Consider the following 14,886-nt stretch of genomic DNA (forward strand, 5'->3'; position numbering starts at 1 on the left):
TGGCACCAGGTAGACTTTCGCAATATCATTTTCTAGTTTTCTCGATTAGATGATGTTAAATAAAATGAAGATGATGTTTTTTTGTAAATTCATTCAATAATGTCTCAATCCTAAAATTCTAGGTGATGCTAAACTTGTAGCCACAGCTGTACATTCATTACTTAGTATTACAAGCAGTCATCTCCCTCACTGCAGCCTAGGTGAGTTCAGAAGACATCGCAAGAGCTCCCACCATTCTAAACATCTTCAAAAACGACTGCAGAACGGGGAGAGCCAATGCAAGTATGACACTGAATGCTTTGCTATCAGACTCGGTGGAAGATGTATTTCTTTCCCTTACCCTCTTCGTCGACAGCCAGCACAGTGGCCCCTTGGCTTAGCAGCACCTGCACCACTGTAGCCAGCCCGTTGCGAGCTGCGATATGCAGGGGCCTGCAGGGACACAACACAAGAACACATGAGATTCCAGAACGAGGAAAGGCTGTTCAGCCCACTGATGCTCGCTTGCTTTGGTGCCAGCGTGGTCCCCGTTAGCGCTCAGGAGAGGAAAAACAACCCCCCCCCCCCCGATTGTGGGGGGAAATGAACCCTCTGGGAATCCGTGGCAAGACAGACCGCCCTCCCTCCAGACGGCTAGCTAAAGGTCTGATTGTGGTCACAGAGGTCATACAGCATTCCTACCTTCGACTGCTCGATTTAAAACGAAGAGAACACATTCTTTCAGTAAAGGCTTGCTGTTGAAACATTAAAGTGCATTAAAATGAAGCCCTGCAAATACCAGGACACTGCAAAACGCATCCACAACAACAGCTCCTCAGTGGAAAGTTTAACTTAAAACTAATTAAAAAGTGATTTTGAGATGGATTAAAAATCAAACTTGTGCAACAAACAGATCAATTGAACACTCCAACAACGTCTGAATGACAATAAAAAGTCCTCGTCCTCCTCCTCTGCTGTAGATGGAGGAGGCTTCACTCACATTTGCAGTGCAGTGTTGGTTGCATTGATGAGGGCAGCTTCATGAGTCTCGCGCAGGATCAGCAAGGCACACATCTCGTGTCCCTGAGGAATAGTAAACACACACACTAACTATGTATATATATAGTTTTAGGCTTCAGTTTTATGTAGATGCATATTTGTCTTAACAGAAATTAGTATTTTAAAACACTTCTTAAATGCGGGACCATTTTGATATATTTTTATACTACTTCTATAAATATAAAAACACATTAATAAAACTCAGAGCCATCGAGACCGAATCTACATACAGTGCTTTCTTTCCACATTCCCAAACGGTTCATTTAAAGCTGTGCCAGTGCCAGTGCCAGTCTCTCCTACCTTGCTGCAGGCCAGATGCAGAGCTGTGTTCTTGTTCTCGTCCAGCAGGGTCAAATCAGCCTTCGCGTGGCTCAACAAAATATCTGCAAAAAAAAACCCAAGGAGTTCAGATCACAGTGCGTTTTTACAGGCAAGGTATTGCCAGCCATTTTATGACATTTATATGGTGCCAGCTGCGGGCTTCTGCATTAAAAATAGCACAACCTTTTGCCTTCTTGGAATCATGAATTCAAGTTCGGCACTCAGCTTAACTGCACCTCACTAGAACAATGGATATTGAAAGGTATTGTCTGTACCCATGTGTATCTAAACCTACAGCCCCCTACACCAACAGCTATAGCTATCTCTCCCCAGCCTCCCCCTGCTGTGTGCACTGTGCCCCCCTCTCTCTCTCTGTATGCCCGTCTCTGTACCCCTCTCTCTCTCTGTATGCCTGTCTGTGCCCGTGTCTCTGTACCCCCCTCTCTCTCTCTGTATGCCTGTCTCTCTGTACCCCTCTCTCTCTGTATGCCTGTCTCTCTGTATGCCCGTCTCTGTGCCTGTGTCTCTGTACCCCTCTCTCTCTCTCTGTATGCCTGTCTCTCTCTGTGCCTGTGTACCCCCTCTCTCTGTATGCCCGTCTCTCCGTGCCCATCTCTGTACCCCTCTCTCTCTCTGTATGCCTGTCTCTCTCTGTGCCCGTGTCTCTGTGCCCCTCTCTCTCTCTCTCTCTCTGTATGCCTGTCTCTCTGTGCCTGTGTACCCCCTCTCTGTATGCCCGTCTCTCTGTGCCCGTGTCTCTGTACCCCTCTCTCTCTGTATGCCCGTCTCTGTGCCCGTGTCTCTGTACCCCTCTCTCTCTGTATGCCTGTCTCTCTCTGTGCCTGTGTACCCCCTCTCTCTCTCTGTATGCCCGTCTCTCTGTGCCCGTGTCTCTGTACCCCTCTCTCTCTCTCTCTGTATGCCTGTCTCTCTCTGTGCCTGTGTACCCCCTCTCTCTGTATGCCCGTCTCTCTGTGCCCCTGGTCTTACCCACGATGGCGGTTTGCCCGCAGTCGGCTGCCACCATGATGGCGGAGCGGCCCGCCTGATCGACAGCGTTCACCTCGGCGCCGTGACTCAGCAGCAGCTGCAGGCTCGGCAGGTTCTCCGAGAACGCAGCGGCGTGAAGAGGGGTCCTGCAGGGTACAGAACCACACGTCACAACCCAGAGGAGCCGGTACAGACTCCACAGAACCGCATGTCACAACCCAGAGGAGCCGGTACAGACTCCACAGAACCGCATGTCACAACCCAGAGGGGCCGGTACAGACTCCACAGAACCGCACGTCACAACCCTGAGGAGCCGGTACAGACTCCACAGAACCGCACGTCACAACCCAGAGGAGCCGGTACAGACTCCACAGAACCGCATGTCACAACCCAGAGGGGCCGGTACAGACTCCAGAGAGAGAAACACACACACACACACACACACACACACAGACACAGCGAGCCACACAGAGCCATACAGGGACACACACTGACACTGGTACACCTCTTATCACAAAGCCACACAGAGCCACACAGAGCCACACAGAGCCACACAGAGCCACACACTGATACTGGTACACTTCTTACCTTCCTTTGGCATCTCTGATATTTACAATCTCTGTGCCAATCGACTCCACCAGCATATCTGCAGCACCAACATGACCATTTATTCTGCACAGCAAAGGGACACAAGTGACGTTTATTTACATTTACAACCAACACATTTTCACACGCGCGCGCGCATGCACCACTATTACCATGAATCAGCAGGGATGGAAATTAAACTCCCGTTGCACAGCAGTTTGATCCCTTCCTGGTTTAATAAGACACACCTGAGCTGGTTAGTTCTACGCTGGGGTGAATCAAGCACGTATTCAAACCCAGCAGTCTTATTTCCATCCCTGAACACGATAGCTATCATCGCTATCTCTATGCCAGACAGACGCCCCCTTTCAGCTACACAACCCTGGGATATAACACTGTGAACCCCCCCCCCCCCCCCCGGAAAAAATAAATAAAAATACGGCAAAAAACGTTGAGTTAGTTCTAGTATTATTTTAGCATCTTGAACGAGTGCACACACGTGTCACGCTGTTATTATTTAGTGTAAAACAACGGCTGCTGCAGTCAGAGTTTTCCGTCTCATCCGAAGGACGGAGCGCAAGGAGGTGAAGTGACTCTCTCCGGGATTGAAGCAGGAACCTCCTGGCATCGAGCCCCCCCCCCACCACCCCCCCAGCCTCCTACTGACAGGTGCGTGGATCGTTACTCACACAGCACAGTGCAATGGGGTGAACGGGTTTCCCTCTTCGATACTAAATGGTTTGTGTTCAAGTAAAACTTCCAAACAGTCTTCGTGCCCTGAAGAAAAGGGAACAAAAAACACACACAAGAGATGAGCAGCGTCTCAGAAATACGAATGCGTTCACATATGCACCTGTTTAGCCATCACCATATACTGCATATTATTACTATTATGCATTTATAATACCGTGGCAGGCTGCCCAGTGCGCGGGGGTGTAGCCGCTGTAGTCCAGCAGGGAGTCCAGTGGGTCGGTGTTGAAGGCAGCCTGCAGCAGGGTCCCCAGCAGGTTGACGTGGCCGCAGGCAGCCGCCAAGTGCAGCGGAGTGCGACCCTTAAAGTCCCGGCACAGAGCGAAGGCATCGTGGTCCAGGAGAGCACAGACACAGTCCTCACAGCCCATCACAGCCTGGGAGTGAGGGGAGACAAATCAGCAACCAGTCTCCACACACACACAGCGTGTTCGTTCAGATTTACACTGGGGTGTTTTCTCATCGCAAAACCAATACAAGAAAAACAGAAAGGTAGCACATACAGGCTAAAGCTAACAAGCTTAAATTCCATTTTGTGATTCTCTCCCCTCAGTGCAGGGTGCTCTGCCCCTCTCTCCCCCTCAGTGCAGGGTGCTCTGCACCTCTCTCCCCCTCAGTGCAGGGTGCTCTGCACCTCTCTCCCCCTCAGTGCAGGGTGCTCTGCCCCTCTCTCCCCCCTCAGTGCAGGGTGCTCTGCCCCTCTCTCCCCCTCAGTGCAGGGTGCTCTGCCCCTCAGTGCAGGGTGCTCTGCCCCTCAGTGCAGAGTGCTCTGCCCCTCTCTCCCCCTCAGTGCAGGGTGCTCTGCCCCTCAGTGCAGGGTGCTCTGCCCCTCTCTCCCCCTCAGTGCAGGGTGATCTGCCCCTCTCTCCCCCTCAGTGCAGGGTGCTCTGCCCCTCTCTCCCCCTCAGTGCAGGGTGCTCTGCCCCCCCGGCCCCTCTTACCCCCCTGTGCAGGGCGGTCCTGCCCCTCTTGTCTCCCGTGTCGGCCGTGGCTCCCCTCTCCAGCAGCAGGTGAACGCACTCCGGGTGGCTGCCCAGCACAGCCAGCATAAGCGGGGTCCTGAGGGCAGGGCAACAGCAAACAGCCCGTCAGTCACCGGGGCGGGCAGAGAAAACACTACAGCCAAAACGATGCCCATCGCCCACCCCCCACAGACACTGAAATCACATCGTCCAATCATCTCGGTCGTTTCATTTAAAAAATATATATATTATTATAGGGCCAGCTGAAGACATTGGAGAAAGACTTAAGCCAAAACGTTTGTCACAATTGCATTTATAAGTTTCTTTTGGCATTGCTGCACATACCAGAGAACAGTCACACACACACACACACACACACACACACACACACACACACAGAGAGCCCCACTCACTGTCCCTGCGAGTCCATGATGTCAACACTGTCAGCCTTCTCCCCGCTGTCAATCAGCACGTGCAGGCAGTCCGTGTAGCCGCTAGAAGCTGTGAACACACAGATCAACCAGGCATTGCAAATCGATCACAGAGATGACACAATCAATCCATAGAAAATAAAAGCCTCTGTGTGATTGATAATTAACATCCACGGTGCCCTACTTGGTATATATGTGCGTGTATATACAGAATATATATTACTAGCATATGCAGGTTTTAAACCCAAAACTGGGTTTTACTAGAGTTGTTTTCTTAATTTATTTTTTTAAATCCGTTGGCACATTCATTGACATTTGGTCGTTATTTTGGTACACCTGCACCCCCTCGCCCCTGGTGCCGATTCCCTCGTCGGTGGTGGGGTACCTGCCACGTGAAGTGGAGTCCACTTGTGGTGTCTCTCCTTGAGGACACAGGAGGCCCCGTGGCAGGCCAGCACCTCCACGCAGTCCGTGTGGCCCCTCTCGGCAGCGAGGTACAGCGCCGTGCGGCCCACCGCGTCACGTACGTCCAGATTCACCAGCGTCTCCGACAGCACGCGCAGGGCTTCACAGTGACCGTTATAGGCCTGGGGGCAGGGAGGGATCTTACTGCATTATCCGGTAAACCTTGTACATCATAACCGATGCACACTTTGATTTTAAATAAAAATAATGAAAACTGCACACCACACTCTGTGTACATTAGAGTCAACTGATTTTACCATCCTCCGTTAACAATTTGAAACGCAGGCTTACAAAAGTATCTGCATATGTAAGTCACACACACTTTATTTTATTTAATTGCCCTTTCCCAGCCCTCCCACACAGAATCCGAACCCTTCAGCTGAATGATTTTGATTTGAGGAATTTCGGAGAGAGAACTGAACTCCTGGTTGAATACTCACAGCTAAGTGCAAAGGGCTAACTGGAACGATGCTCTCCACATCCTCCAGGCAGTTGAAAGACATTTCCAAGAGCTGAGAGACAAAAAAAAAAACCCCACACACACAACAGGGACGGGAATAAGACTCCTGTTGCATAGCGATTTCACCCATTACAGGTTTAACTATGAGCTTGATTAGCCCCAGCGTTAACAAGCGCAGGGGTGTCTTGTTAAACAAAAGCAGGAATGGATCAAACTGCTATTGCAAGGACAGTCTCGTTCCCCTCCCTGCACAGTACATGAAGGTCAGACTATTTATTTATTTTGCATTGCGGCTCTACAAAGTGAAGGGCAGGTTTATTTTTGCACTGTAGTGCAGCACATTCACCAGGGAGGCGTTTCAGTTTTCCAGCACGTACCAGTTCTAGGTTTTGTTTGTTGCCGTGGGCAGCTGCATAGTGAACCGCGCTGTACCCCTGCTTATCACGAAGGGAGGGGTCTGCACCATTATCCAGCAAATACTCCAGACAGCTGCAGACAGACACACACACACACACAGCATGGTCAGGACAAGTGCAGTGATGCCGTTGCAGTACAAAACTAAAAAAAAAAAAAAAAAGAACCTGACGGCTGAAGGGAACCAACTTTTAAACATTGATCTCGTTGCCAATTCTCAAATCTCAAACAAAAAAATATATATTATTGTACAGACACACACTCACAAAAAATTCTCCTTCTGTCTCGAGTCTTTCACCATCTCCTCGTCATTGTCGTGGCTACTGGAGTAATGTCTGTCGACCCTGAAAACAAGCGCAACAGATTGCGTGGTTTTGTATTTTTTATTTTTATTGTTCGCAGAATCTGTTGCAAAGGTGCCTGAAGGAGGATGTGTTTTTTTAAACAGACACGGATCGTTTCAGTGAAGATGATGATGTCACAAAAGGATGACACGTGAATGAGGGACCATCTCATGCTACGAAAAACAGAACAACCTCCAAGCAGGATTGACTAAATATTCAAGAACAAACAAAAACAAAAGCTCCGACGCCCCGACAGTCGGTGTCCCGCGGTGCGCTGGCTCACCTCCGGTACATGTCACAAGCAGCAGTGTAGTGCAGGGGGGCGCAGCCTTTACTGTCAGTCTCGTTAATACCGGCGCCCGCGTTTGCCAGGGTCACCGTACACTGGTAGCTGCCGTTAGCAGCCGCGTAGTGCAATGGGGTCCTGCGGGAGGGATAAACAGAGCTCTTAAAATCCCGCAGAGCACCGTCACAAACAGGGGACTCTCTGCCAGAGAAACAAAACCACAGAGGGAGGTACCATTCCTACTGCACAGCAGTTTCACCCGTTATATTAGGAGCTTGATTAGCCACAGTGTCCCGGCGATAAGCTCAGGTGCGTCTCATTAAAAACTCTTAGTAAAACCAGGAACGGATCAAACTGCTGTGCAACGGGAGTCTCGTTAGCATCCCTGAAAAGTTTCAAACCACAGCCTTACCGTCCGAGTTTATCCTTCTTTTTCAAATCAGCGCCACTGCTCAGCAGCAAGTTAAGACATTCAACATTTCTGCAAACAAAAACACACACATATTCAAGTCATTAATATTCTGAAGTGTGTAGAGGAGAGGCTGCGATCCCCTGGAGGGCGTTGTGGACTCACCCTCCGAACGCAGCAGCGTGCAGGCAGGTCCTTCCAAGGTTATCAGGTGTGTTTATATCGAATCCAGCAGACAGCACGTGCTCGTTACTGAGAGACGAGACGATGCTGTATAACTGACCTGCAGCAGGAAAGTAACACACATGCGAGAGTCAGTAACGCTGCAGGCACTACAGCTACCCATACAAGTGTCAGTCTTTTGTTAAGTATATGGTGTGTAATTCAATAGGTTAACCCAACATTATTCAGCGGGTTTCATTCGACTTTATGAAGCAAAATGAGTTAACTCTATAGGGGGATGCTAAACTTTTGAGCAAAAATGTTATTTCAATGACTTTTCTTTTAATACATATTGCTATGGATTTTTTTGTGATCACAGTTTTTTTTTTTAAATTGTAATAAATAAATTTACAGAATTGGTGTTTCAATCACAAAGAAATACCGGTGAAAAGTAAATGGGAGTTTAACTGATTAAAGACAAAAACGCTAGAAATAAAGGGAAGATATCTTACAGCGTTTCATTTTTTTTTTCTTCTTCCTGGTAATAATTCTAACCTCACAGTTCCATCGTTACTTAATGAAGACCAGCTAGTGCAGGAATTCCTTATAAAGACGCACGCCGCACAGATCCACTAACCTGAGGAGAGTAGCTTGCGACAACAGTCTGAAAACCCGTAGAGCACAGCCAAGTGTAGCGGGAACATCCCCTGAATCCCACGTCTGTACAGGGAGAGACAGGCAGAGCTGAGTCAGCAACACACAGCACAGCACCGGGGGGAATGGATAGAGAGGTGTGCACTGCACTGCACTGCACTGCACTGCACAAAGAGGATTGCACTGCACTGCACCGGGGGGAATGGATAGAGAGGCGTGCACTGCACTGCACTGGATAAAGAGCACTGCACTGCACTGGATAAAGAGCACTGCACTGCACTGGATAAAGAGCACTGCACTGCACTGCACTGCACTGGATAAAGAGCACTGCACTGCACTGCACTGGATAAAGAGGACTGCACTGCACTGCACTGGATAAAGAGCACTGCACTGCACTGCACCAGTCATTCCAGGTTTCAATGCAAGCTTAGCAGGACTCCCTCTGCAGAGCAGTCGGATGCCACTTCAGCTGCTACTGTCAGTTACATTTGCCCCACCCTAGGCAGCGACTTCTAGGGTGCATCTAAAAACACAAACTAAAAACAGACTGCCTTGGGCCGCATCATGCAGAGTGTGTCAAAAAAAGGATAACAAACGCCCGTGAGTCGTTCTCATAAAAACAATCCAGGCAGGAGTAAGTGTGACAGGTCTGCAGGGAGTTACGCATCCCCAATGGGGGGGAAAGAGGCACAGGGCACTCTGAAGAGCAGAAGAGAAAGCCAGGGATGTTGTGAAGAGGCTGCCTCGCTCACCTTGCTGTGTCAGCACCGTTAGTCATCAGAGTACTGATAAGCAGTTCATGGCCGTATTTAGCAGCAATATGAAGAGGGGTATTGCCATATTTATCCACACAGTCGATCTCCCCGCCTGAAACAAAGCCATAAAAAGGGGACAACGGTTTATTAAGTCTCTTTAAAACAACCTTTTAGTTATTTTTTTACAATAGTTTGATGCAAAGAAAAACAAAATCGTGCAACATTTATATCTTGGGCATATGGTCGCCATCAGCTTTGCAGAGAGTATACAGTCTCTTAGGGGGCGGACTCAGACTGGGAGCTGTACTGGTGGCTCACCGTTCTGGATCAGGATTTGGGATCGTGTGAATCGCCCGTGAATGGCTGCCATGTGCAAGGGGCTCTTCCCTTCTTTACTCTGGAGTGAAAGAAATGAGAGAGGAGGAGACAGAAGAGGGTTGATATAGAAACAGCACAGCGAGGCTCCAACCCCCCCTGAATTCTACAGGGGGCACCAGATTGCACCCAGCATGCAACTTCAACTGACAGCAAGACCAGAACTACTAGCATCCTGACTTACACAGAGAACAAGTTACACACTGTGTATTTAAAAACACGCGTACCAATATGAAAAGAAACCCAGTCAAAGTGATCTGACAAAGGTTCGGACGAGATGTACTGTTGAAAACATTTGCATTCACTATTGAATTCTACCACAAAATCTTCCAGTAACGTTTTTTCTTGAATTTATTACGTTACTTTAAAGCATTTCTGGTCCCAGCGTTGATATTTTCTAGCCCTTTTAATAGACAGATTTACCGTACGGTTGGTTTATTTCACACGCTAAAACATTTTCCTTGGTCCAGGGATGGAAAGTAAAGACTCTTATTGCACAGCAGTTTCACCCAGATTTTACTGTGAGCTTGATTAGCCCCAAGCTCAGGTGTGTCTCATTAAAATCACAGTAAAGCCAGGACTGGATCACACCGCTACGCAACAGGGGATCCCAGATCTCTTTCCATCCCTGTCGGGTTATTATTATTATTATTATTATTTGTTTATTTAGCAGACTAGGGTGTGTGAACCATGCATCAGCTGCCGAGTCACTTACAACTACGTCTCACCTGAAAGACGGAGCACAAGGAGGTTAAGTGACTTACTCAGGGTCACACAATGAGTCAGTGGCTGAGGTGGGATTTGAACCGGGGACCTCCTGGTTACAAGCGCTTTTCTTTAACCACTGGACCACATAACCTTATTAAAGTTAGCGGCAAAGTCCTAGTCCTTTATAGGAACAAACTGCGGTCACTCGAGGGGAAAACGTTTGGACGCCCCTGACGCAAGCTGACCGAAGCAAAGACAGCCGAAATAAATACCCAAGCATGAGACAAAAAAACAATAAGAAGCTAGCGCCGCTCACCTGCATGCTGACGTCAGCCCCGTTGTTGACCAGCAGCTCCAGGCACAGCGCCCCGTTGGTGGAGACGGCAGCGAAGTGCAGGGGGGAGCAGCCGCGCTCGTTGGGCTGGTTCACGTTGGCGCCGTGGTTCACCAGCTCGTTGGCCACCGCCTCCTGCCCCGTGTAGCAGGCGATGTGCAGCGCCGTGTTCCCAAAGACGTTCGGCTCATCCATCTGCAGGGGGAGCAACAGGGATCTTAGGCTGGGTCTAGGGAGCGGTCAGGCTGCGTGTGCGTGTTTGCTTGGAGTCGAGTTCCGAACTCGCTACGGATCGGTTCGCAGTGCAGTGAAAAATGAGTGTGGTTCACTTGTGAACAGGGAGAAGCTGGCTTATTGAATAAGAGACCAAGATGCATTGCATGATCAGTGTAGCTGCTGCTAACAGGCTCCAGCCGGGACGTGTCTCCTAGTGTGTGCTTCACCTCCCTCTGCCCCCCCTCACCTCAGCTCCCAGTCTCAGCAGGTACTTGACCACCTCGATCTGCCCGTTGGAGGCTGCAGCATGCAGGGGGGTGTAGCCTCGCTTGTCTTTGCACATGGCGTCAGCGCTGCGAGACACCAGCAGCTTCACCACCTCCAGATGCCCTGGCAAGGACAAGGAGAAGTGTTATTGTGAAACTGCGGGGGTGGAACTGGCAACCATTCTAACCCTTTCCTGCATAAAATATGGAAAACAGATGAACAAAAAAGTAGTTTTTGGAGACATCATAAATATATTTTTCAATTCAATTTTGGCATCCTCACACGAGGTCATCATACCGTGGCGTCTTCCCCGTCTCCATATAAAAAGTGTAGGAGGTCCCCATGCATGAAAGGGTTTACACACGCACACGCTGGCACTCACTCAGCTGCGGAGGGCTTACCTAGGAAAGCTGCCCAATGAATGGGCTGCCGGTCCTTCTTGTCACACGCTCCCAGGTTGGCCCCTTTGTTCAGCAGCAAATTCACCATCTAGAAGAGGGTTTAAATTGTTCTTTTTTTCCATTTAAATCTTATTTTTTCTTTATTAGTATTTCTGTTTCGTTATTACATATATAAAAAACAACGCACAGAACAGGAGGATGTAGGACAGGGAGGGGAATAAGCTTACTATTGCATAGCAGCTTGATCCACTCCTGAACTTGACATTAGCTGTACACACTGTGGCTGATCAAGCTCGTATTAAAACCTGGAATGGATAAAACTGCTGTGCAACAGGAGTCTTATTTCCAGCCCTGTTTCGCAAGTCCCTCCCTCCCTCACCTCGATGTGGCCGCTGTGAGCCGCGTGGTGCAGCGCGGTCCTGCCCGTGCGGTCGGCCACGTTCACGCTGCTCAGCAGAGGGATCACCGCCTCGGCACACTTGGTGGCCCGGTTGGCCGCGGCCACGTGCAGCGGCGTCTGCCAGAACTTGTCCCGCGCGCTCACCTCCGCGGACTTCTTCAGCAGCAGAGCCACCGCCTTCTGCACACAACAAAACACACACACACACACAGTCACAACCCGTTACACACTCAACAGCGTTTCTTTGACTGCAATAAAGCCACGTACTCTAGAGCGCATAGAGTAAAATATTCTGGTAAGGGTGAAAATAATTGCAGCAAAGCGACTATTTATTTTTTTTTGACCCTACTTACTTCATTCCGAGAGGCAGCAGCGCGATGAAGAGGAGTGAACCAAACATTATCCTTAGCATTAACACTAGCACCTGAAAACACAGGAACACAAACAGCATGAACATTACACAGCAACATCCACACACAAGGGAAAGGTTTCAACTGGTGTCTAAATACACGCAGCTCGGGCCAACAGTTTAGCATCCCCCTCTATACAGAATGAACTCATTTTGCTTCATAAAGTCGAATGAAACCTGCTGGGTGACGTCACATTAACATAATGAATTGCACAGCGCCGCTTCACAGTTTTCCATGTACGTGACATTTCAAAATCCAGCATGGAACACTGTACTGCTGTTATGGCTTAGACTTTCGCGATATCATTTTGTAGTTTCTTTGATTACAAAACATGAAATAAAAGATCTGAATTATGTTCATATAGTTTTTTTTTTTTTTAATTAAGCTCTCAATCCTAAAATTGTAGGTGATGCTAAATTTTTACCCATGGCTGTACCACATGATTCTTGTTACCTGGGTGGTAGCCAATTCACTGCTAGCAATATTAGAATGGCATTTCATTTTTAAATGAGTGTCGGCAGGCAGAAGCAGTCTGCTCACCTGAATTTATGAGGAGCTCCATTATCTGGACATCCCCTAAAAAAGCAGCAGCATGCAGAGGGGTACGTCTCTCTTGGTCCTGCAAAGCAAATCCGAAATTTTACATTAAAAACCATACCGTGCAGCCCCCCCCCCCCCCCCCCCTGTCATCTTTAACTGTGATCATTTCCACAGAAGGAAGTCTCCTGTTTCAGAATTGCATTTGAAGCTACTCAGTCACTAAGATGAACGCAAAAGCAAACAAATTAAAATATGTTTCCAATGAGGTTCCAGCAGCAGCAGCCCCCCCCCGCCCTCCCCCCTTCACAATCAATAAGGTTTTGAGCCAGGAAGCCAATCTCCGAGGTTAATGCTTGTGCAAACCGACTCCTATTAGCAACGCTGCAAAAAAGCATTTCAAGAGATCCGGAGAGGAAATCGAGGAGCTGGCAATCGAAAAGCGTCCGCCCCTACTGGCACTGCGATGAGACTCTCCAGGAACAGGAGGAGCAGGAATCCGAACGCTGAGAACCAGGCAATGCGTTATGAGGGAGTTACCACAAATGACTAGAGTGGTTTGGTGAGCGATCTGTCTTTCGCTTATCATATAAAGATGTGCATCCCTCCTCCCTCCCTCCCTCCCTCCCTCCCTCCCTCCCTCTCCCTCCCCCTATTGGAGCGCACTTCACAAGCACCCCTCCCCATGTCTGACTTCCTGTTAGGAGCCTCTGTGCCGTGTTGCTCTGTGGGACAGGGGCCCCTGCTTAAGGAAGGCGGAGCTGGGAGGGGCAGCGATACACTCACCAGTGCATTGACATCTTCCTTCTTGTGCAGCAGCACTCTGACTTCTTCTGCATCGCGCTTAAAGACTGCCTGGACCAGAGGAGGCTGGAATGAGAAATTAAAATCAAGGACAGGACAGGACAGCCACTTGCAAACAGTTTAGTAGCTCAAGATACAAAGCCCACTCATCGGTAGTATTAACTCATTTTTCACAGTGTGGTCTCGGAAGACGGCAATCTAAATGCTGTAAGATACAGGCTTCCTTAGTCCAATTGAGGGGCGCGTCCAACGAGCAGGAGCGGGCCAGGGCGTTTCCGACTGACCGGCACGCTTCCTGAGTCAAGCTCAACCCTGCCTCGCTGGACGTTCAAAGAGGCTGCACATTTTTTTTTTATTTTTTTTTTCTTCAAACATGGATTTGTATGACCAACACATGTGTGATAAGTGGCTTTTTAAAACAGATTTTTTTAAAAGTTATGATCGTATTAGAAAAGTTAACCTGGACTATTTATAACTTGACAAATATGACTGGGGACCCAACCAAACTAAAAAATGTGTGTATTTGCAAAACTCTTTTAAAGCAGGTGTTTTAACACACAGCGATTTCCTGCCTGCTATTGTGAAACTGCTCGCTCCTAACACACCGTTCAATAACTGCCAACACATGCTGGGGGGCTCCAGGAGGGAGCGCTGGGTCCTCTCACCCCTGACCGGGGGGGGGGGGGGGGTCAGACGCGCATCTCAACACAGACCTCGACCTGTCCTCTAGATAAACATGCCTTTCAGGTCTGCACAGTCCTGCCACAAACACGCAATCAATCGCATATCCTGTCACTTTCGAAATGAGTCATGTAAAGGTGTGACTCACCCCGCTTCAACAGCATTTCCGCGCAGCGTTGTGACTTCATGAAGACAGACGTAATAACACTGAGGCGAAAGTGTGATTGCATTAAATAAAACACAGCGAAAGAAAACACGAGTCACTCATGTCGATGACAAAACCGGTGATCTAATACTAATATATACACACACACACAGCTAGGGCTAGCCAACACACCGTACGCAGCAATACTGCACAAACAAAACCGCATCACGCTGCACCCAAGCAAGCATACATGCATGCAAAAGTGGCCTTGACTTTACATACACGACACAACGAGCAAAGTGCGTTTCGCTTTCGCGATGGTGAGATGGGAGAGATGGTGGAGTGAAGATACTCCCGATCCCATCCCTGTGCAAGAGACGCTGCTGTCGACTACAGACAGTGCAGCGAGAACACGATCCGTTTCAACGCGAGCAAAGACGCGCCGTTTCACTCGTTTGTAATTCCAGCCCCTTTGAACAGTCAAAAATACAAATGCGCATCAAAATAAAAAACTCCAGCCTCCGCTACTGTGTTTTTTGCAATGAAAAAAAAAAAGCGAAGGAGCGAATCAGGGCCTCCCAT

General features: G+C 48.8%; 1 protein-coding gene across 1 annotated transcript in view; it reads right to left on the bottom strand.

The window, feature by feature from the left end:
- LOC117400875 (serine/threonine-protein phosphatase 6 regulatory ankyrin repeat subunit C) overlaps positions 1-14,886 on the bottom strand; it is a 31,378-nt gene that overhangs the window by 16,156 nt on the left and 336 nt on the right. The window contains exons 2-27 of the mRNA XM_059013068.1: positions 13,461-13,544; positions 12,678-12,756; positions 12,081-12,151; positions 11,707-11,907; positions 11,328-11,415; positions 10,907-11,049; positions 10,426-10,638; positions 9,345-9,423; positions 9,024-9,138; positions 8,255-8,337; positions 7,621-7,738; positions 7,459-7,527; positions 7,044-7,184; positions 6,683-6,760; positions 6,380-6,491; positions 5,983-6,054; positions 5,463-5,664; positions 5,060-5,147; positions 4,626-4,743; positions 3,842-4,061; positions 3,624-3,711; positions 2,938-3,021; positions 2,350-2,495; positions 1,339-1,421; positions 980-1,062; positions 341-432 (exon numbers count right to left, since the gene is read on the bottom strand). Coding sequence (XP_058869051.1) covers positions 341-432; positions 980-1,062; positions 1,339-1,421; positions 2,350-2,495; positions 2,938-3,021; positions 3,624-3,711; positions 3,842-4,061; positions 4,626-4,743; positions 5,060-5,147; positions 5,463-5,664; positions 5,983-6,054; positions 6,380-6,491; positions 6,683-6,760; positions 7,044-7,184; positions 7,459-7,527; positions 7,621-7,738; positions 8,255-8,337; positions 9,024-9,138; positions 9,345-9,423; positions 10,426-10,638; positions 10,907-11,049; positions 11,328-11,415; positions 11,707-11,907; positions 12,081-12,151; positions 12,678-12,756; positions 13,461-13,544 — 2,950 coding nt within the window. The remainder of the gene's footprint in view (positions 1-340; positions 433-979; positions 1,063-1,338; positions 1,422-2,349; positions 2,496-2,937; positions 3,022-3,623; positions 3,712-3,841; positions 4,062-4,625; positions 4,744-5,059; positions 5,148-5,462; positions 5,665-5,982; positions 6,055-6,379; positions 6,492-6,682; positions 6,761-7,043; positions 7,185-7,458; positions 7,528-7,620; positions 7,739-8,254; positions 8,338-9,023; positions 9,139-9,344; positions 9,424-10,425; positions 10,639-10,906; positions 11,050-11,327; positions 11,416-11,706; positions 11,908-12,080; positions 12,152-12,677; positions 12,757-13,460; positions 13,545-14,886) is intronic.

The sequence above is a fragment of the Acipenser ruthenus genome, chromosome 45 (assembly GCF_902713425.1).
Source record: "Acipenser ruthenus chromosome 45, fAciRut3.2 maternal haplotype, whole genome shotgun sequence".
NCBI classification, from domain to species: Eukaryota; Metazoa; Chordata; class Actinopteri; order Acipenseriformes; family Acipenseridae; genus Acipenser; species Acipenser ruthenus.